The 23,318-nt window shown below is 48.2% G+C and overlaps 1 protein-coding gene across 1 annotated transcript in view; it reads left to right on the forward strand.

Annotated features, from left to right (window-relative positions):
• Nucleotides 1-23,318, forward strand: part of LOC139325606 (uncharacterized) — an 84,543-nt gene that overhangs the window by 55,580 nt on the left and 5,645 nt on the right. The window contains 4 exon segments of the mRNA XM_070955531.1: nucleotides 5,786-6,363; nucleotides 6,439-7,259; nucleotides 7,437-8,000; nucleotides 16,961-18,103. Of these exon segments, the coding sequence (XP_070811632.1) occupies nucleotides 5,786-6,363; nucleotides 6,439-7,259; nucleotides 7,437-8,000; nucleotides 16,961-18,103 (3,106 nt within the window).

The following is a 23,318-nucleotide window of genomic DNA, read 5'->3' on the forward strand; positions in this document are numbered from 1 at the left end:
AGTCCATACGGGAGGTAACTAGGGCATGAGTGACCGTGCGCAAGGCGTCCCGATCCAGAAAGGGACGCAACTGGCGGATCAGGCGAACCTGATAAAAGGCACCTCTGGCCACGGCCGTCAAATGATCTTCTAAAGATAACCGTGAATCCAGGAGGACACCCAAGTTGCGGGCCCTCTCTGTGGGGAGCAAGATCTCATCCCCTATTGTCAGTGATGGAACCAGCTGACTATACCGGGACGCCGGAAGCCACAGCCACTCGGTCTTGGAGGGGTTGAGTCTGAGCTTGTTTCTCCCCATCCAGATCCGCACGGCCTCCAGGCAACGGGACATCACAGCAAGGGCATCATTGGGGTGGTCTGGGGTGGAGATGTATAGCTGTGTGTCATCAGCATACTGATGAACACTCACCCCAAAACCACGGATGATCTCACCTAGCGGTTTTACATAAATGTTGAACAGAAGGGGTGAGAGGACTGACCCTTGCGGCACCCCACAAATAAGGTGCCTCGAGGTCGACCTCTGCCCCCCTGCCAACACAAACTGTGAACGGTCAGAGAGGAAGGAGGAGAACCACCGAACCACGGTGCCCCCTATTCCTAACCCCTCCAGCCGGTGCAGTAAGATACCATGGTCGATGGTATCAAAAGCCGCTGAGAGATCTAATAGGACCAGGATAGAGGAGCAACCTCTGTCCCGAGCCCTCCAGAGATCATCCACCAATGCGACCAATGCCGTTTCTGTGCTGTATCGTGACCTGAAGCCCGACTGGAACGGATCCAGATAGACAACTTCATCCAGGTATCGGGGTAGTTGTCGCACCACCACACTCTCAACAACCTTCGCAACAAAGTGAAGATTGGAGACTGGACGATAATTTGATAATATAGCCGGGTCCAGGGAAGGCTTCTTGAGGAGGGGCTTCACAACCGCCTCTTTCAAGGCGGCGGGAAAGACACCCTCACTCAGAGAAGCATTTATAATCCCCTGGAGTCAGCCTCGTGTAACCTCCCGGGAGGCCAGTACCAACCAGGAGGGACACGGGTCCAATAAACATGTGGCAGCGTTAAGCTTGCCCAGAATCCTGTCCACGTCCTCAGGAGCCACAGAGTCAAACTCTTCCCAGATAACGCTCTCAAGACCTGCCCCCGTCTCCTCCCCTGGATCTACCCAATCGGAGTCCAGGCCTTCCCAAATCTGAGCGACTTTATCATGCAGGAATTGTACAAAATCCTCAGCTCGACCCTTTAAGGGATCTTCCCGTACCCCCACCTGAAGTAGGGAGCGGGTCACCCTAAACAGCGCAGCTGGGCGGTTCTCTGCAGATGCAATAAGAGCGGAGAAGTAGCTAGACTTCGCCGCTCTTATCGCCACTAGGTAGGTCTTAATATAAGATCTCACCTGTGTTCGGTCAGATTCAGATCGGCTTGTCCTCCAATCACTCTCCAGGCGTCTTTTCCGACGCTTCATCTCTCTCAGCTCCTCGGAAAACCAAGGAGCTAGACGAGATCGGCATCGGGTCAGAGGCCGCAAAGGCACGACGCGGTCCAAGGCCCCAGTAGCCGCCCTGTCCCAGGCGACAACCAGGTCCTCAGTCGAGTCGTGAGCCAGAGTCTCAGGAAATGGCCCAAGCTCCATCAGGAACCTTTCGGGGTCCATCAGGCACCTGGGACGGAACCATTTGGTTGGTTCCGTCTCCCTGCGGTGGGTGGAAGTGACTTGAAAGTCCATGTGAAGGAGAGAATGATCAGACCATGACAAGGGCTTGATGTCTATATCCCCTATTCTTAGATCATTCAGCCACTCATCAGAGACAAAAATCAAGTCCAGAGTGTGATTCCCCAAGTGGGTGGGGCCTTGAACTACCTGGGTCAGGCCCATGGCCGTCATGGAAGCCATGAACTCCCGAGCTGTCTTCGACATCTCACCAGCAGATGGCAGGTTAAAATCCCCCATAACAATAAGTCTGGGGGTTTCCACCGCCACCCCGGCTATAATGTCGAGCTCAGGCAGGACCGCTGTTACGTGGCAGGGAGCCAGGTTTTCTCAACACCACCACACATATCTTTATGATTTATATTGTTTTGTTTCCTAATGTGATTTGATTGCTTATTTGGTATCCTATGAATAAGTGTTGCATCTTATGACTCTTGAATGTATTAATTATTATATTAATAATGGCATCAGTCGGAACCCTGACATTATTTACACTTGAGAGAATATGCACCAAAGACAAATTCTTTGTGTGTCCAATCACACTTGGCTAATAAAGAATTCCATTTTTTCTATTCTATTCTTAGGACATCTGAATGTGGGTGTTAGATCCTATGGAGTCAGTAGTGTTGTGTGTATCGAATCAAAATTTATAGGACTGGCCAACATACCTCATGTTCTAGAGCATCTTGGCCAGACTACCTGGGCTGGTTGTTGTGCGGCTCTAATTTGAGGAGAACCAGTGTCCCACCTGCTTGGCAGGAAGGCAGGCTAGGAGTGGCACTCCAAGAAAAGGCTTCGGCTGAGAATCTCTGGGCTGCTGGGCTCCTGAGGGTCAGCGGATGGCGTAAAAAGTCCTGTCCTTTGCTGCCCCCTTCCTGTCTGTGGCGGACCTGCAGCTCTGATCTATTTCCATCTCAGAAGGCTTTGGCAGCTCTGATCTACTTCCATCTCAAACCCAGGCGGCTTTGGCAGCCCCCACAGTAAAGATGGCTGTTGGGTCCTTCAAAAGCGCTCCTTTGACCTTGCTGTGGTTCCTCGGCAGGTGCAAGGACCATGGGGGCCGGAAAACATGGGCTGGCTGGTGCGGGGCAAACAGCTTCATAGTCCCCACCTGCGGCTTTTTGGCCAAGTATAGCTTTCTTTGCCTAAAGTCACTTTCATAAACTGTATTGTATGCCTAGGCTTAAAAAAAGTTTTCAATGCGAGAGGGAATGATATTCTATTGCTACTGCTGTCCATCAAGTGACAGGTGAGAGCCTTGGAACATGGGTGGTGTATTCCGGCCTCCTGAATTCACTCCCAGGCACTGGAGAGCACTTCCACCGAGGCCCTAGGGCTTGGCTGTTGCTCCTGGTGAATCCCAGGTCAGTCAATAATAAAGATCCCAAATTATCCAAGACTTTATTGATGAGAAGTCAGCTGACCAGCCATGCATCTCTGAGGCCTGTCAAGAGATGTGTCCATCCAGGTTTAGGATTTTGCGCCAGCTGAGCCCCTGGGCATGGGAAGTAAGTGGCAGTGGTCACCCAAGAATCTCTTTTGGCGTTCAGGGGCTTCGGTCCCCAGGTTTCTGGTTGGGAGACCCTTATTTCTTAAGCGTGGATACTACTGTACATCTGCCCTGCTCTCCAGGCTCATAGTCCTGGGGGACTTCCGTTTGCCACCCCTGGCCTCAGAAACAACCTAAGAAATCACGACAGTCATGGGCCCATCCCAGATCGACTCAGCAATGACTCAGAACAGTGGTCGTCAGACACTGGTTTAATCTTACCAGATCAATGGCAATGTGATCTGGCGGGGAATCCATTATTATCCCCCGTCAAGGTCAGATCATGAATTGGTGCCTGTGAGATTCTCTTATGCCACTCTCCCCCTTCTGCAGGCCCATTCAAATGATCCTCCTCTGATGACTGATGGATCCAATGGGTTACAGAGGGAACTGGGGAAAAGCCCGGGAGATGGGGGGAAAGCTTGAAGGCATTTCACTTCTCATCCAAGAAGCTTTTTCGGTACTATAGAACTGAAGAAGCTTGTTGGATGAGAAGTGAAACATCTTCAAAGAAAAGCAAATGAAGCCCAGTTGCCTCTTGAAAAAGCACCTTTGGGATAAGGCCTCCTGCACGAGCAGAGGGTCAGACTAGAAGACCTCCAAGGGCCCTTCAAGCTCAGCTGTTCTTATTCTGTTAGCTGACAGGGGAAACTCCTACATACACCTAAAAACACCTTGAGGACCTCATTGGGCTCCAGCATCACCTTACCCCAGGTATTTACTGCAAAAACAAGAACATTAAAATGATGTCAAATCTTAAAAAGTTGCTTTTGGCAAGAGGGTGGGGCATAAAAGTTTAAAAACTTATGGGGTTGCTCAATCAGGATCCCCTCCCAGCAAAGGAGAAGCTGCAGTGCAAGAGAGGAGCAGGGCCAGGACCCCCTCCAGCCTTTGGGGCGCAGGATTTAAATAGGAAAAGCCCCCCCCCCACCAACCCAAGGCAGTGGGGGTGCTCCAGCTACGGCGCATTTAAGGGGAGGGGGGCAGAGCTGGGTGGGGCTGCAATGGGGGGGGAAAGGTTCTCCTTCCTGGAGGCTTCGACCTCAGGGGCTCAGCAGAGGCCGAGGGAGTCCACATATTAATGGGGGGGGTCCTGGAGGGGATTTTCCCCCTGCAGATTTGCAAGGGGGTCTTTGGGGGGGGAGGAAGCGGGAAAAGGGGGTCAGGAGCTGCAGGGAGGAGCCCCCTCGGTCTCTCTGCCTGGAGGCCACGGAGGAGCCTGGCTGGAGCCCCCCAGGAGGAAGGGGAGACCCCTCAGCCCCGCCTGCCTGGGTGCCCCCCCATATTTCCACCCCCCCCGCCTTGTCTAGGGAGGGACCCCGGTTGGGGGAAGGGAGGGAGAGTCAGAGCCCCAGAAGGGCCCCCCAACCTCCGCCTGCCTGCATGCGGGGGGGAGGGGGAGAAGAGGGACCCCAAAGATCAAAGGGAAAATCCCCCCAAGTGTCACTTCCGCCCGAGAACAGAAAGGGAAACGGCACCGCGCAGGCGCACTCTGGGTGACTGAAAATGGAGGACGCCGATTGGTCGCTCTGGGGACGGCGCCGATTGGCTGCAGGACTCCTTGGGGCGGTCCCTCCGAAGGAATGGTGTTTCCGCCTCCCCTCCACAGCCCCCCCCCCTTGCCTATGGGAAGAAAGCCTCAGCCCCAAAACGGCCGCCTGCTGGATGCGGGGAGTGGGGGAAGCAGACCGGACCCCAAAATTCAAGGGGACCCCCTCGGCCCACCACCGCCGGGAACTCTCACAACTCTCGGCAACGCGCAGCCGCCATCTTGCTCACATAAAGGAAGGAAGACGCCGATTGGCCGTTCTGGAAACGGCGGTGATTGGCAGGAGGACCGCTTAGGGCGGTCTCTCCACAGGAACAGGCGGAGCTTCGGCCTTTCTACGCGAAAGAGCGTCGCCTCCACTTCCGGAAAACTAAACCGAGACCCGTGGAGCTGCCTGAGTCGCCGATAGAAGAGACAGGATGATGCAGGTTCGGCGCAAGGGATGCTGGGAGTTGCAGTCCAGGAGGGCATCTCCGGAAAGGGGAGGGAGGGAGGCGAGCAAGATGGGAAGGCCGAGGCCTCGTCTCGGTTGGAGATGCTGGGAGGGAGGCCGTTTCAGCCTCGAGCCTCCCCGGGAGGCCCGTGGGAGGCGGGGGCTTAGGCCTGGGCCTCCCCTGCGGGGAAGGGGAAGCAGCCGTGACCCTCTTCTCTCTCTCCCCTGCAGGAGGATGGAGGATGGCGGCGGATGCAGGAAAGAGGCGCCGCCCGAGAGGAGGAGGAGGAGAGCGGCCCCCGTGGAGCAGCCTTGCCTGATCCCAGCGCGGCTTCCCCGGGAGACGGCGGGGAAATGCCTGGGGGCTCTGGGGCTGCAGGAGGGAGGAGCCCAGGGGGAGCCCGGGAAAGGCGGCTGCCTGGAGGGCAATGCGGGGAGAAGGAAACGGACGGAGAACTCGAGACGGTCCTGGAGGGCGGAGGCTCCTTCGGAAGACCCCCAAAGCCCCGAAAGATCCAGGAGGGAGGAAAGGAACGTCAGTGCCCGGAATGCAAAAAATCCTTCAAAAGAAACGACCATCTTGAAAAACATCTAAGGATCCACTCAGGAGAAAAACCTCATACATGCCTAGAATGTGGAAAGAGCTTCACTCAGTTGGGAAACCTTTCTAGACATCAAAGGATCCATTCCGGAGAAAAACCATATGAATGCCTGGAGTGCGGAAAGAGATTCAATCTGAGGGAAAGCCTTAATACACATCAAAGGATCCATACAGGAGAGAAACCACATAAATGCTTGGAATGTGGAAAGAGCTTCAGTGTGAGGGAAAGCCTTTATAGACATCTAAGCATCCACTCAGGAGAAAAGGAATATCAGTGCCGGGAATGTGAAAAATCCTTCAAATCAAATAATGATCTTGAAAACCATGTAAGAATCCACACAGGAGAGAAACCTCATAGATGCTCTGAGTGTGGAAAGAGCTTCAATCATATGAGCAGCTTCTATAGACACAAGAGAATCCATTTACAAAAAACCTACGAATGCTGGGAATGTGAAAAATCCTTCAAAACAATTCAAATCCTTGAAAAACATTTAAGAATCCACTCAGAAGAGAAACCAAATAAATGCCTGGAGGCCGGGGAGTCCTTCGGAAGACCCGGGAGTCCCCAAAGGATCCAGGAGGGAGGAAAGAAATATCAGTGCCCAGAATGTGAAAAAACCTTCAAGAGAAATGGACATCTCCAACTCCATCTAAGCATCCACTCAGGAGAAAAGGAATATCAATGCCCCGAATGTGAAAAATTCTTCAGAAGAAAAGACCATCTTCAAAGCCATCTAACAATCCACTCAGGAGAGAAACCTCATAAATGCCTGGAGTGTGGAATGAGCTTCAATCACAGGAGCAGCTTTAGTAGACATCAAAGAATCCACTTGGGAGAGAAACCGAACAATTGCTTGGAGTGTGGAAAGAGCTTCAATGACGGGAGCAGCCCTTGTAGACATCAAACAATCCAGTCAGGAGACAAACCGAATAAATGCCTGGAGTGTGGAAAGAGCTTCAATGATAGGAGCAGCCTTTACAGACATAAAAGAACCCACTCAGCAGAAAAACCGTATAAATGCGTGGAGTGTGGAAAGAGCTTCGGTCATTGGAGCAATCTTCATCTACATCAAAGGATCCACTCAGGAGAGAAACCGTATAAATGCCTGGACTGTGGAATGAGATTCTGTCAGAGAAGCAGCCTTTATAGACATAGAAGAATCCACTCAGGCGAGAAGCCGTATAAATGCCTGGAGTGTGGAAAGAGTTTCCGTCAGAAGACTAACCTTTATTTACATCAAAGGATCCACTCAGGAGAGAAACCGTATAAATGCCTGGACTGTGGAAAGAGATTTATGGATGGTGGGAACTTCCGTAAACATCAAAGGATTCACACAGGAGAAAAACCATATAAATGCCCGGAGTGTGGAAAGTGCTTTAATCACACAGGACACCTTATTATACATCAAAGAGTCCACCTAGGAGAAAAACAAAAAACCCGGCTGGGGTGCGGAAAGAGCTTCACTGACAGGAGAACAGACAAAAGACTGGGGAATCCCCAAAGAATCCATGAAGGAGAAAGGAAATATCAATGCACAGAATGTGAAGAATCTTTCAAAACGAATAGAGGTCTTCTAAACCATCTAAGAATCCACACAGCAGAGAAACCATTTCAATGTCTGGAGTGTGGAAAGTGCTTCACTCACAAGAGCACCCTTAACAGACATCAAATAATCCACTCAGGAGAGAAATTGCATAAGTGCCTAGATTGTGGAAAGAGCTTCACTCGCAAGGGACGTCTTTATGCACATCAAAGAATCCACACAGGAGAAAAACCATATGAATGCTTGGAGTGTGGAATGAGCTTTACTGACAGTGGGAATCTTCGCAAACATCAATGGATCCACACTGGAGAAAAACCATATAAATGCTTGGAATGTGGAAAATGCTTCAATATTAGAGGAACTCTGTATAGACATCAAATGATTCACACTGGAGAAAAACCACACAAATGCCTCGAATGTGGAAAGTGTTTCAATATGAGAGGAACCCTGTATACACATCAAATGATTCACACAGGAGAAAAACCACATAAATGCCTGGAATGTGGAAAGAGCTTTAATCGGAGAGGAAACCTTTACATACATCAAAGAATCCATACTGGAAAACCATATAAATGTCTAAAGTGTGGAAAGTGTTTCTCTGCAAACAGAAGTCTCTATACGCATCAAAGAATCCACACTGGAGAAACATCAAATACCACGTTTCCCACAAAATAACCCTAGCCTGATTTTTAAGCATGCGCCTAATATAAGCCCTGCCCCGAAAAATAAGGCCCAGTGAAGTGGGGTGGGCATGGCCAGCACAGGAGACAGCAAACCCTTGTCATCCGATGTTGTCTGGCAGCAGGCTGCAGCCCACACAGCACAGGTGAGTTGATTACCTGTGCAAGCAGCAGGTGGAAGCAGAGGCAGGGGGGTAGGCTTTTCTAGGAAAGCCAAGTCTGCCAGAATCAGCGGGTGGCTGTGGGAGGCTCATCTTCACGCAACGACACTGGCAGCAGACGGAGGCAGAGGCGCAGGGGGTTAGGCAAGCAATCCAGATGCGCTGCACAGATCTTAAAAAAGCCTACTGCAGGAGACTCAACTTTACATCTCTCAGCTTGGCTGCAGCTCGCACAGCGCATCGAGATCACCTGCCTTCCCCTGCCCCTCTGCCTCTGTCTGCCAGGGTCATTGAGGGAAGATGAGCCTCCCATGGCCGGCCACAGCTCCAGCCCACTGACTCTCAGCTTGCCCATGCTGAGCAGCCTGCTTTACCCCCCACCTCTACTCCCAACTAAGGATGTAAACCTTTGTCAACATCAAAGAATCCACACTAGAGAAAATTTTTATAAATGCCTGGAATATGTAATGTGGTTCAATATGAGAGTAGCTCTATAAACATCAAATGATTCACACAGGAGAAAAACCATATAAATGCCTGGACTGTGGGAAAAGCTTCAGGTCAAAGGAGAACCTTTATTCACATCAATAAATCCACATGAAAACAGTATAAATTTTTTGTAAAAAAAAGTAGTTTGCTCTCTATTGTGTTTAATTTTGGTGTAGTTTAGTTTTAGTTTTAGTTTAGTTTTTATTGAATTTCTATACCGCCCTACTCCCGAAGGACTCAGGGCGGTGCACAGCCATGAAATAAAACACATAGATATACAAAATTTAAAATCGAATAAAATGAATTAAATAAATTTGGCTGAATTAATACCCATAATTTAAAATACCCATATTTTAAAATACAGTAAAAATTTAAAATTTACACTTAAAAGGGAGAAGATTTAGGCGAGGCCAGCTTGATGAAATAAAAGCATCTTCAGCTCGCGGCGGAAGGTGCGCAGGTCCGGAATCCTCTGTATCTCTGGGGGGAGCTCATTCCAGATCGTCGGTGCCCCCACAGAGAAGGCTCTCCCCCTAGGGGCCGACAGCCGACATTGTTTGGTTGACGGCACCTGGAGGAGCCCCTCTCTGTGGGAGCGTACTGGTCGGTGGGAGGCTATTGATGGTAGTAGGCGGTCCCGTAAGTAACCAGGTCCTAAGCCATGGAGCGCTTTAAAGGTGGTAACCAGAACCTTGAAGCGCACCCGGAACACCACCGGGAGGCAATGCAGCTCGCGCAGGAGAGGTGTTACATGGGAGCTCCACGTTGCTCCCATAACCACCCGCGCGGCTGCACTCTGCGCCAGTTGGAGCCTCCAGGTGCACCTCAAGGGGAGCCCCATGTAGAGAGCGTTACAATAGTCCAGACGAGAGGTGACGAGGGCATGAGTGACTGTAACGTGTAGTCTTCTTTTTCAGGTTGGGATTTCTCTCTTCGTTCATTGAGTTTCAAAATAGAGTTCCTTCTAGACCCTTTACTTTTTCTTAGGATTTTCATTTGATAAATATACAGTCTGAGTGTCCTGTGGGCATAAGCTCAAACATATGACATGTTTTGCAAATCACTATAATGTCAGTCTCTCATGCTCATGATGTTTGTTTGTTTGTTAAATAATAAAAATGTCTAAAAACTTATTTTTCCTGTTGCGAAGGGTCAATTTACAATAGTTTACTAAAGTTCTTCACCCTGACATCATTCAGCCCATCTTGGGAGCAGCCAACCAGGATGTCTTGTGGCCAGGCAGTAAACCTGCAAGCCAGGTCACGAAACTCCCGGATGCACTCGGCCACTCCTCTCCATCCCTGGCTGATTGTCTTGATGCGACCTACAGTTTTATGGTTGGCCGGGGGGGTCCTTGAACCGCTTGTGAAGGACACCATGAAGGTGTTGAATTTTCTCAGCTCCAGGGTATCATCCTTGTGGAGAGTGATTCTCCACTGTGAAGTGGCCCCTTCTAGGGCCACAGGGACACGTCTCACTTTGGCACCTTCCATGGTTCTTCCCAGACCATACTCCTACATGTAGCTCCAAAACTCTGCCAAGGAGAACCCCCGTTGCTGGAGGTACCTGTTAAATTTTATGCCCACCAGTGGTGTGTTATGAGACCACCTCCTCACTGATGCTAACCACGGCGGGGGGGGGGGGGAGGGGAGAAAGAAACCAGTGGTGAAATCTAAAATTTGTTACTACCAGTTCTGTGGGCGTGGCTTGGTGTGTGTGGGGGTAATTGTGACTGGGTGCGCGTGGCCAACTTTTTTTTTGTTAACTTTTAAAACCATTTTTTCTACAACCTCTTCAGCGAACCTCTGAGTTGCCTGATCGGCAGAGACTTTTTTTCTTTTAAAAGCTTCTGACGGATCAGGCAACTCAGCTGGGATCGTTAGAGGCTTTTCAAAGCATTTTTTCCCCCTACAACCTCCTGGGCCGAAGAGATTGTAGAAAAAAATGCTTTTAAAAATAATTTTTAAAAAGCCTCTGATGATCGCGTGGCTCAGCTGGGCATGGGGGGTGGGTGGGTGGGCAGGGATTTTTGCTACCGGTTCTCCAAACCACCCGCCTCCATCGCTACCGGATCGGGCGATCCAGTCCAAACCGGGAGCATTTCACCCCTGAGAGAAACCATACAAATCCCTTGACTGTGGAAAGAGCTTTACTGTTAGTGAATACCTCCGTCGATATCGAAGGATTCACATGGGGGGGAAGCCATAAAGATGCCTGAGTGTGGAAGATCCTTCGGTCCCAACGGCGTCGCTAAAGATAACAATAGCATTTAGGCTTATATTCTGCCCCATAGCGGTTTCTGTGGGCAGTTTTAGAAAGTAAGCATTACAGGTGATCCTTGACGTACGACCACAATTAAGGCCAAAATATACGTTAAGCGAGACATCTGTTAAGGGTGTTTTGCTCCGTTTTACGACCATTCTTTCCACCAATGTTAAGTGAATCGCTGAAGGTGATAAGTCAGTAATTCGGCTGTTAAGCGAATCTGGCTTCCCCGTCGATTTTGCTCGTCAGGAGGTCGCAAAAGGGGACACAGCAACGGTCATAAGTATGAACCAGTTTCCAAGCATCCAAATTTTCTTCACAGGATCATGGGTATGCTACAAAGGCCATAACTCTGAAAAATGGCCCTAAGTCACTTTTTTCAGTGCCGTTGTAACTAAGTGAAACTGTTGTAAGTCAAGGACTACCCGTATTTCCATTTTGCCTTCAACGATTGTCATTTTACTGCCCTCAAAAGCATGGGGAGCTGAATCAGCCTGGAGTGCCGTCAGGCTCGAACTCCAGGCTGTGGGCAGAGTGTGCTTGCAGTAATGCATTGTAATCACTCTGCTACCAGGGCTTCTTAAAATGCTTCGTGATGAAATGCGGAAGGGTTTATCAAGGGCTAAGAAACCTCTTATCCCAGGTCTAATTACAGCTCAATAAGACAGGTGTGAACTCTCACCCTTCACTGCCATCTCAACCTTTGTCAACTTGAATCTATACTATATTTTCAGCCCAAACTCTCAAAAGCAGTGGTGAAATGTAAAATTTGGTACTACTGGTTCTGTGGCTGTGACTTGGTGGGAGGAGTAATATGACTGAGTGGGTGTGGCCAACTTTTTTTTTTTTAACTTTTAAAACCATTTTTTCTACAACCTCTTCGGCTGGTGAAGTTGTAAAAAATGCTTTTAAAGCCTCTGACGATCCTAGCTGACTTTTTTTTTTATTTTTATTTTTTTATATTTTTATATGCCGCCCTTCTCCGGAGACTCAGGGCAGCTTACAATGTGTTAAGCAATAGCCTTCATACTTTTGTATATTTTATACAAAGTCAGCTTATTGCCCCACAAACCGGGTCCTCATTTTAGCCACCTTAGAAAGGATGGAAGGCTGAGTCGACCTTGAGCCTGGTGAGAATTGAACTCGCAGTAATTGCAGGCAGCTGGATGTTAAATGCTGCCTTAGTAGGAGGCATTAGCCGCCTATGCCACTCAGGCTCCTTGCCTGATGGGCAGAAGCTTTTTTTAAAGCCTCTGACAATCCCAGTTGACTGGCCTGATCGGCAGAGGCTTTCTTTTCCTTTTAAAAGCATTTTTTTGGCCGAAGAGGTTGTAGAAAAAATGCTTTCAAAAATTAAAAAAAAAGCCTCTGATGATTGCGCGGCTCAGCTGGGCAATGGGGCGGGGGTGGGTGGGTGGGGAGGCAGGGATTTTTGCTATCGCGCGATCCGGTCCGAACCGGGAGCATTTCACCCCTGCTCAAAAGTAAGCAAACTTCCACACAAACATCACTTTAGTATTCCCTTTACAGGTTGTCCTCGACTCGACAACCACAATTGAGCCCAAAATTTATGTTGTTCAGTGAGAAATTTGTTAAGGGACTTTTCTCCCATTTTACGACTCTTCTTGCCACATTTGTAAAGTGAATCACTGCAGGGGTTAAATTAGTAAGACGGTGAATCTGGTTTCCCACTCGGCTTTGCTTGTGACAAGGTCATAAATATGAGTTGCCGAGAGTCTTGAATTTTGATCACGTGACCATGGGGATGCTGCAACAGTCATAAGTGTGGAAAACAGCCATGTCACTTTTTTTTTAGTGTCATTGCAACTTCGAATGGGCACTAAGCAAATTATTGCAAGTCTACCTTCATTGCTATGCTCTGTTTAATGATTGTGCTGTTCTGTGATGCCCAATAGTTGAACTTGAATAATCTTACACATATTTTTCAAGACGTGTGTAATATTACGAGCAGCAGTGTCTTCGATTCCACACACACACACAAAAAACTCTTCTCACGATTTGTTCTGATTGGTGAGCAGAATAATGTGGCTGTAAGTCACACAGGCCTTAAACAACTTCAGTGGTGAAGAACTAAACTCTTGGGGCTGCAGCCTTGCCTAGTGCCTGGAGTAGCAGCAGGAGGAAGATGACGATGAAGGTAAAATTTGGACTGTAAAGTGGACGCCAGGAAGGGTATCTGAGTGGAGGTTGGTGCAGGCAATTATGCCCAGGGGGGCTGGGCATTCTTGGGGCATGGCACTGCAACGCATTGCTGGGCTGGGCAAAGGCTGCGTTTTGTATTACAAATCAATGGCTTTTTTTGCTGCGTATTCTTTCCTCGATCTTCCTGACCGACTTTTGATGCAGTAGAATGAATAAAATAATATAAAACTTCCAACTTTTTACTTTTAGATAAGATACCTTCTATAACATCAAATCTAATCAGCAAAAACCAAAAGCTTTATTTTCTTTTTCTACCTTAAGCACAATCTCCAAAAATGGTTTCCCAGTAGAAATAAAATTACGTTCTTTTTTTTTAAATCAGTAAGTTTAGCCATCTCTGCTAACTCCCATCAACTTTTGCAGCCATTTGTCCATTGAGGGAATTAGTTTGATCGTTCGCTTACCGATGTGTCGCATGTACTGAATATTACATGCATCATATTTCTTTACCCTGTGGAAAAAAAACTCGAGCCCACCTCCTTAATGAACGATTTTTGCTTTGCTTGAATTATTTGGCGGTTTGTATTTGTATTTTCAGGTGGGCAAAAAAACCTGTTTACAAAGGTAAAAGTCTCCCACAGTGGAGGTAATTCAGCTCTTTTCAGCTCCACAGCAAACTGGTAGTGCCTGGGTTTAGAAGCAAAGATACCACATGATTAAAAACTATCAACTGCTAATTAAAAATAACATTCTCTGGAGCACATTTTCACCCAGCTTCCCTTTCCTAAGAAGGGAAATGGAGTGGAAGAATTGGTGTTTTCCCCCTTGGAATAAAAGGTTGATAAATTTCCTACAAATGGAGGGAAGCTTCCCCAAAGTCCAGGAGCCCTTCTGAAAATCAACCTACCACTTGGATTAGTCATCCTAATAACTAGCAGTTTAGCCTGCATGAATAAGGTCCTAAAGCCAGCAGAATTCCCACGGAGATGACAGGTGCCTATCAAACCTCACCTGCTCCACCTTTTCTACATGCCAGGCAAATGTCTGTAGGAGGCCAGCAAACCCATCACCAAAGCTGCCCATTTTCTCACCTTTTTGTACAAAAGGTGGAGAAGAAAAAGGGGGGAAAGAAGAGGAAGAGCAGGGGGGAAGCAAGTGGAGGGGCAGGGGTGAAGGTGGGGGTGGAAAGAGGAGGGGCAGGGGGTGGGGGGAGAAGAGGAAAAGGAGGGGGGAAGAAGAGGAAGAGCAGGGGGGAAGCAAGTGGAGGGCAGGGGGTGGGGGGGAAGAGGAGGGGCAGGGGTTGGGGGGAGAAGAGGAAGAGGGAAGAAAAGGAAGGGCAAGAGGTGGGGGAAAGGAGGGACAGGGGGTGAGGGGAGAAGAGGAAAAGGGCTGGGTGGGAGAAGAGGGGCAGGGGTGGGGGGCACCAGAGGAAGGAAAGGGTATGGGGGGGGGAAGAACAGGAGGGACGGGGGGAAGCAAGTGGAGGGGCAGAGGGCGGGGGTGGAAAGAAGAGGGGCAGGAAGTGGGAAAAGTGGGTGGAGGAAGAAGTGGAAAAGGAGGGGGTGGGGGAGGAGAAAAAGGGGGGGTCGGGGGATGAAAAGGAAGGGCAGGGGGTGGGGGAAAGAGGAGGGGCAGGGGGTGAGGGTGGAAAGGAGGGGCAGGGGGTGGGGGGAGAAGAGGAAAAGGAGGGGGGAAGAAGAGGAAGAGCAGGGGGGAAGAAAAGGAAGGGCAGGAGGTGGGGGAAAGAAGAGGGGCAGGGGTGGGGGGCACCAGAGGAAGGAAAGGGTAAGGGGAAAGAACAAGAGGGATGGGGGGGAAGCAAGTGGAGGGGCAGAGGGTGGGGGGGGGAAAGAGGAGGGGCAGGGGGTGTGGGGAGAAGAGGAAAAGGGCTGGGTGGCAGAAGAGGGGCAGGGGTGGGGGGCACCAGAGGAAGGAAAGGGTAAGGGGGGAAAGAACAGGAGGGATGGGGGGGAAGCAAGTGGAGGGGCAGAGGGTGGGGGGGGGAAAAGAGGAGGGGCAGGGGGTGAGGGGAGAAGAGGAAAAGGAGGGGGTGGGGGAGGAGAAAAAGGGGGGGTGGGGGGAAAAGAGGAGGGGCAGGAGGAGCACCAGAAGAAGGGCAGGAGGTGGGCAAGGGGGATGGGGGGGAGAAAGAGGAGGGGGGGCAGAGAAAAGGCAAGGCAGACCACCCCCCAATCCGCCCCCTCCCCTCCTTAGGCGCTTTGCGGGGGGCAATCAGGACTTCCCCCACTTTGTCTCCCCACCGCACAACCCTGCGAGGTAGGCCGGCGGAGGGAAGGCTGCACCCGCCTCTCAGAGCAGCCCCTCGACCGCAGCCCCGCCTGAAACACGGACCAGGTTGCGGGGGGGGGGCGAACGAAGGGAGGAAGGGCGGACAGGCCGCCCTGGAAGACCGCGGAGGGCGAATGGAGCGCGGATGGGAAGAGCCAGCAGCGGAGGGGCGGAGCCAAAGCGGGGGAGGAGCCCAAACACCCAGCGTCGTGGGCGCAACTCCAGTAAGAAGCGAGGGGCGGGGTCACAAAGCGGGCCCGCCAATGGGATGGCGTAGAAGACGGCCGCATGCAAATATTCACCGGTCCTTGCAGAGAAACTTTTCTTCCCACGTTCCACAATCGGACAAATATACGGGAGCTACAGGGGAAGAAAAGGGCCCGCCCACAGATGCGCAATCAGACAAGCGACGGAAGTAGGTGTCTAATTAGGCGACAGTGGCTCCCCGATGCAGGTATGGCGCGGGGACTGCTGGGAGTAGCACTCTGACGGGCTCTGCGAAAAAAGAGAGTCCTGGGACGGAGGCCGGTGGGAGGCGGGGGGGGGAACTTGGGCCTGGGGCTTCCCTGTGGGGAAGGGGGAGGCAGCGTGACCCTCTCCTCTTTCTCCCCTGCAGGAGGACGGAGGATGGTGGCGGATGCAGGAAAGAGGCGCCGGCCAAGAGGAGGAGGAGGAGGAGAGCGGGACCGGCGGAGCAGCCCTGCCCGGTCCTGGCGCGGCTTCCCCGGGAGACGGAGGGGAAAGGCCGGGGGGCTCCGGGGCTGCAGGAGGGAGGAGGTGGCTGCCTGGAGGGCGATGTGGGGAGGAGAAAATGGGCGGAGACCCCGAGATGGGCCTGGAGGGCGGAGGCTCCTTCGGAAGACCCCCAAAGCCCCGAAGGATCCAAGAGGAAGCAAAGGAACATCAGTGCCCGGAATGTGGAAAAACCTTCAAAAGAAATGGAAATCTTGAAAACCATTTAAAAATCCACTCGGGAGAAAAGAAATATGGATGCCCAGAATGTGAAAAATCCTTCAAAAATAATAGAAATCTGAAAAACCATCTAACGATCCACTCAGGAGAGAAACCATTTAAATGCCAGGAGTGTGGAATCAGCTTCTATTACAGGAGCAGCTTTAGTAGACATCTAAGAATCCACACAGGAGAAAAACCTCATAAATGCTTTGAGTGTGGAAAGAGCTTCACTCAGAGGAGCAGCCTTTATAAACATCAAAGGACCCACTGGAGAGAGAAACCGAATAAAAGCCTGGAAGGTGGAGGGTCCTTCGGAAGACACAGGAATCCCCAAAAGATCCAGGAGGAAGAAAAGAAATATCAGTGCCCGGAATGTGAAAAATCCTTCAAAAGAAATGGAGATCTGGAAAACCATCTAAGGAGCCACTCAGGAGAAAAATCATACGAATGCCCAGAATGTGAAAAATCCTTCAAAACAAATAGACATTTTGAAAACCATCTAAAAAACCACTCAGTTGGAAACCCACATCAATGCTTTGAGTGTGGAAAGAACTTCAACCAGAGAGCAGATCTTAATCAACATCAAAGAATCCACACAGGAGAACAACCTTATAAATGCTTTGAGTGTGGAAAGAGCTTCCGTCAGAGGAGCAGCCATTATAGACATCAAAGAATACACTCAGGAGAAAAACCTCATAAATGCCTGCAGTGTGGAAAGAGCTTCAGTCATAGGAATACTCTTTATGTGCATCAAAGGATCCACACAGGAGAAAAACCTTATATATGCCTGCAGTGTGGAAAGAGATTTACTGATGGTGGAAACCTTTATAAGCATCAAAGTATTCACACAGGAGAAAAACCCTACAAATGCCTCAAGTGTGGAAAGAGTTTTACTATGCGTGGACGCCTTCATGACCATCAAAGAATTCACACTGGAGAGAAACCCTATACATGCATGGAATGTGAAAGCAGCTTCAGTAGTAAAACATCCCTGTATAGCCATCAAAGGATTCACACAGGAGAAAAACCATATAAATGCCTGGAATTTGGAAAGAGCTTCAATCACACAGGACATCTTACTACACATCAAGGAATCCATTTAGGAGAGAAACAGGAAAACCTGTTTCCAGGGTCTGGAAACAGCTTCAGTGAGAGAACAGACGAAACACTCAGCAATCCCCAAAGAATCCATGAGGGAGAAAAGAAATATCAATGCACAGAATGTGAAAAATCTTTCAAAACAAATGCCTATCTTAAAAGCCATCTAAGAATCCACACAGCAGAGAAACCATTTCAATGTCTGGAGTGTGGAAAGTGCTTCACTCACAAGAGCACCCTTATTAGACATCAAATAATCCACTCAGGAGAGAAACTGCATAAGTGCCTAGATTGTGGAAAGAGCTTCACTCGGAAGGGACGTCTTTATGCACATCAAAGAATCCACACAGGAGAAAAACCATATGAATGCCTGGAGTGTGGAATGAGCTTTACCGACAGTGGAAAGCTCAGCAAACATCAATGGATCCACACTGGAGAAAAACCATATAAATGCCTGCAGTGTGGAAAGACCTTCAGTCATAGGAGCACCCTTTATATACATCAAAGGATTCACACAGGAGAAAAGCCACATAAATGTCCAGACTGTGGAAAGAGCTTCAATCGGGCAGGAAACCTTTACATTCATCAAAGGATCCACACTGGACAAAAACCGTATCAATGCCTGGAGTGTGGAAAGAGCTTCAATCAGAGAGGAAACCTTTACATACATCGAAGAATCCACTCGGGAGAGAAACCCTATAAATGCCTGGAATGTGGAAAGTCTTTCAATAGGAAAGGGACTCTGTATGGACATCAAATGATTCATAAGGAAGAAAAATCACAGAAATGCCTGGAGTATGGAGAAAGCTTCAGTTCAAAGCAGAACCTTTATTCACATGAAGGAATCCACACGAGGAAAACCATATGAATGCCTTGATTGTGGAAAGAGCTTTACTAATGGTGGACACCTTCATCGACATGATTCACATGGGGGGGGGGGATGCTAAATATACAAATTTTCTTCCCGTACAGAAGTTCTCAGTGTACATGCAAAGCAACAGAATATTAATAGCAAAATAACTGGTGGAAGGGACCTTGGAGGCCTTCTCGTCCAACCCCCTGCTCAAGCAGGAGACGCTATACAATTTGAAACAAGTGGCTATTGTCAAAAACATCTAGTAAGGAAGCACCCACAACTTCTTTTTTTAAAAACAAAAAATTATTGGTTTTTTTCTTTTAAAAAAATTTTTTTTTATTAAGTTACATGATAATACAATTCAACAACATTCGGTTTAGCTGTGTTCATAAATATATACAGATTATATACACGGTGTTCTCTGCTTTACTTAATTGTTTTAATAGCTGCACCCTCCCTTATTCTACCTTTTACTTTTATCTTCTATCCACTTATATCACATTTCCCACACCGTGTAATATTCCGAGTTCTCTTTTCCGTTTATCACATATGTTAGTTTACACATTTCTGCGCATTCTAATATTTTCCTAATTACATGCTCTTCCGGTGGCAGCCCTTTCTCTTTCCAATACTGTGCATATATTATTCTGGCAGCTGTAGTAATATGCATAATTAGGTACCTCTTTTTTTTCTCATATGCCCTTTTTAATATTACCAGGAGGAAGGTTTCAGGTGCCAAATTGATATTTTCCTCTATTATTTCTTGTATCCATCTTCGAATCGTTTTCCAAAATTTCGTTGCTTCGGGGCATGTCCACCACATATGATAGAAGGTACCGTGATGGTGGCACATTTCCAACAATTTGGGCTCGTATTTGGGTAAATTTTTGCTATCCTGGTTTCTCTTCAGATCGTATAAATCTTTCGCCTTTTATTGGTTTTTTTTCTTTTCTCCTCTCCCACATTCACCCACATCTTTCTTTCTTTTTTTTTTTACAGAGTGTTGGTCGTTTCTTATCTTATACAATTAGTCAAATTCAAATACATTTTATTCAATTACAATTTTTATCAATATTGTCTTCCCCCACTTTCCTTTTTTTTGAATATACCTCAGTAATTCTATACTTGCATATATAAACACCTCCTTCATTTATCCCTCGATTCTAACTTTGCTAGTTGTACATATTTGTCCTCTTTTATTCTTTAACAATTTATTCTTTTTCCTAATATACTTCTATTTGTTTGTTCAGAGCTGCCTTTCTTCCACTTCTTTTTTTATTGTACAGCAATCTTTCTCCTCAAACCTAGCCTCTCCCTCTTCTCCTTCCAACTTTCTTTCACCACCTTCTTCTTCTCTTCTCTACTTCCCCTTCCCTTCTCCTCCTCTCTTCCCCCGTCTTACCTTCTCTCCTACTCTGCCTTCCTTTCCCTTGCTTCCTCCCTACTCTTCCGTCCCTCTCTCTCCTTCCTGCTCCCCTCCAATTCCTTCATCTCTGCACCCATAACTTCTGAAGGAAAGCTGTTCCACTGGTTAATTGTTAGATATTGGAACAGTGCTATCATGTCACTCCTAGTCCTTATCTTTAGACTAGCTGTATCCAGTTCCCGCAATCGTTCTTCACATGTTTTAGTCTCCAGCCCCTTAATCACCTTAGTTGCTCTTCTTTGCACTTTTTCCAAAGTCTCAACAACTTTTTGTAATGTGGTGACCAACATTGAACGTAATATTCAGGTGTGGCCTTACTAAGGTTTTATAAAGTGGTGCTAATATTTCACGTGATGTTGATTCTGTGCCTCTGTTTATACAACCAAGGATTCAATTAGCTGTTTTGGCTGCTGCTGCTGTTTGTTAACTCATGTTTAAGTAATCGTCCACTGGGAGTCCAGGATCCCTCTCACAATTACTGTTTTTGAACCAGGTTTCGCCTAATCTGTACTTTTCCTGCCCAGGTGTAAAAACCTTGCTTTTTTCCACATTAAATTTCATGTTGGATAAGGCCCATTGCTCAAGTTTGTCAAGATCTATCTGGATCTTTAGCCTGTAATTTAGGGTGTTGGCTATTCCTACAAGTTTAGTAAATTCATGAGTCCTCCTCCTATTCCCTCATTTAAGTCATTTATGAAGATATTGAAGGGTACTGGGCCTAAGACGGAACCTTCTGGTTCCCCACTGCTTCCTTCCCTCCATGTAGATGTATTCCCATTAAGGATCACCCAATGTGTCAGCTAATGTGTCATCCGACCCAGTCATGAGTTTCATCCCACCACATTTTAGTAATAGCAACTATATCTCATGTACCTTCGTGTATTAGTATTTCAACTTCACCCTGTTTCTTCCCTAAACTTTGAGCGTTCATATATAGGGATTTGAGTCCTTTATGGATCTTGGTTATGTTTCTTATATCTCCTACTTTGTATCTGGGTTTCCCATCCTTTCCATCACTCTCTACTTCACTGTGCTTTTCCTTTTTTTCCTTCTTCTTTCTCTTTACTTCCTGCCTCCTTGTATGAATAGTTATCTAGCAGTTTTTGCTTGGAATCGGGTTCTAGAGGTCTTGAAGATTGGAGACCCTTCCCACTCAACTTTCTAACTTCAAAATAAAGAACGTTTTGAATGGTACATGGTAGGCATTTCAACTGGCTGAAATTGTACCTTTTCACAACAGATTTATGTGGTTCCTTTCCCCATGCAAATGTTCTCCTTTTAATACAATGCCCTTTTCAATGGTTATGCTTAATATGATAGGATGTTTAACTGATGTAACTGAGCAGGATTTATTCCATCCAATCAACAGTTTTGTACTTTTCCTACAGTATGGAGTGTAAAATGAAACCTGAGTCTGTCCTGGGCTCTTTGTTCATTAAGGGAAACCTCTTTGCTAGATTACTCTAAAGGTGCCTTTAAATGATCTGCCAACTCTGTGCCTAATTCACACAAGTGTGCCGTGGCAGAACCCAGGTGTCAGACCTGCCCCAACCTGGTCCCAACCTGGAAAGAAAGACCCTCGACTTCATTGGAATGAAGCAAAAGGTGTCTCTGGAACAAACAGGTTTCAGGTTTCTCTGGTCTTCATTGCCTGCCATTTTCCATCACGCCCACAGAATCATATTGTCCATTTGTCCATCTCCCCAATGTCCCTCCAGATGGCAGGATCTGACACTAAGGCTAATTTGGCCTTCCTTATTCCAGGTGTGAAAGTGCTTCTCCCTGCCATTGTTTGATACAATCTATATGGGTTTTCCAAATATCAATACCATGTAAGACCATCCCTAGACATCTGAAACTTGTCAGTTGGATTCTCTCAATGGTCCCCTTGTCTTCCAGCAGAAACCGCTACAAGGGACTCTCTAAGGCCAAGAAAGCTTTGTGAGATACTAGCCATATTCTCAGCATAGAGGAGGAGAAGTACATCTAGGCTCAGGGATTGAGGCAGGTGTAAGTAGGAGATGGTCGGTTGACCTTTTAAGGAGTGGAGGTGGAGGTCCAAATACAGCCCTGCGAGACTTTTCTGAAGAGGAGGGTTAGCACATTTCATACAATTGCTGAATGAGAAAAACTGTTTGTACCGCATTTTCCAAGTCCCTCATAATGATTTCTCTGAAAATGGAATCAAACTCTAGATTTAAAATCAACACAGGCTGCATGCAGTAATTTTGTCTCTGACATTTTGTTTTATTTAGAAGGTTAGTCATAAATCAAATTCTACACCCAACACATTGTGCAAGAACACCTTGTGGAGGCCATTTAGTTCAGTTTTAACTACAGTAGTTCGACGGTAAATTGAAATTATTTGAATTTACATATATAAAAAGGTACCCTTTTTGCTACGACAGGTGGATTCGATCATTCACCTCGTCCTTCTCTGAAACTTGTGAAATAGTATTTGAGGGGCTCAAACTGGGCCCAGTATTTCTCATGGTGTTTGACTGGACCAGAACAAGGTGGTTCTGTGCGTGGCCACAACCTATATTTTTATGAGGGCAGTTTCTGGCTCCTTATTCTCCTTCAGGAAGGGTTTCAGCTGGAACCAGGATGGTCCCAGAGAGGGGGCAACTGATAGGCCAGCTCTTCTCAACACTGCCACGCTTAGGAGATTTGAATGTGGGTCTTAGATCCCATGGAGAGAGTAGTGTTGTGTGAATCGAATCAAAATTATCTGGGCTGGCCAAGATTTCTCAAGTTCTAGCGCATCTTGGCCAGACTACATGGGCAGGTTATTGTGAGGCTCTAATTTGGTGCCCCACCTTAGCAGGGAGGCTAGGAGTGGCACCCCAAGGAAGAGCTGCTGCTGAGCGTGTCTGGGCTGCTGAGGGCCAGCGGATGGCGGGAAAACTTTTGCTGCCCTTCTTCCTGTCTGTGGTGCAGTTGTTGCCCTGATCTCATTCCATTCAATAATCCAGAAGGCTTTGGCAGCCCCCACGGTAAAGATGGCAGTTGGGTCCTTCGAAGCAGGCCTCTGACCTCGCTGGGTGTTCTTTGGCTGGTACACAAGCCTTGGACCAGGGGGGCTGGAAGGCATGGGGTGGCAGGTGCAGGGTGAACAGCATTGTCCCCACCAGCGCCTTTTTGGCCAAGTATAGCTTTGTTTCCCTAAAGTCACTTGCATAAGCTATATCATATGCCTAGGCACAAAAAAAGCTTGCAGTGCCAGAGGGAATGTTATTCTTCAATTGCCTTCTACTACTGCAATGCTCTCTACATGGGGCTCCCCCTGGGGTGCACCCGGAGGCTCCAGCTGGTCCAGAATGCGGCCGTGCGGGGGATTATGGGAGCGACGGGGCGCTCCCATGTGACACCTCTCCTGCGCGAGCTGCACTGGCACCCGGTGGTCTTCCGGGTGCGCTTGAAGGTGTTGGTGACCACCTTTAAAGCGCTCCATGGCTTAGGGCCGGGGTATTTACGGGACTGCCTTCTGCCACCAATAGCCTCCCACCGGCCAGTACGCTCTCACAGAGAGGGCCTCCTCAGGGTG

Source organism: Pituophis catenifer, unplaced genomic scaffold, assembly GCF_029215685.1.
Source record: "Pituophis catenifer annectens isolate HBS135680 unplaced genomic scaffold, rPitCat1.0.hap2 SCAF_17, whole genome shotgun sequence".
Lineage (NCBI taxonomy): Eukaryota > Metazoa > Chordata > Lepidosauria > Squamata > Colubridae > Pituophis > Pituophis catenifer.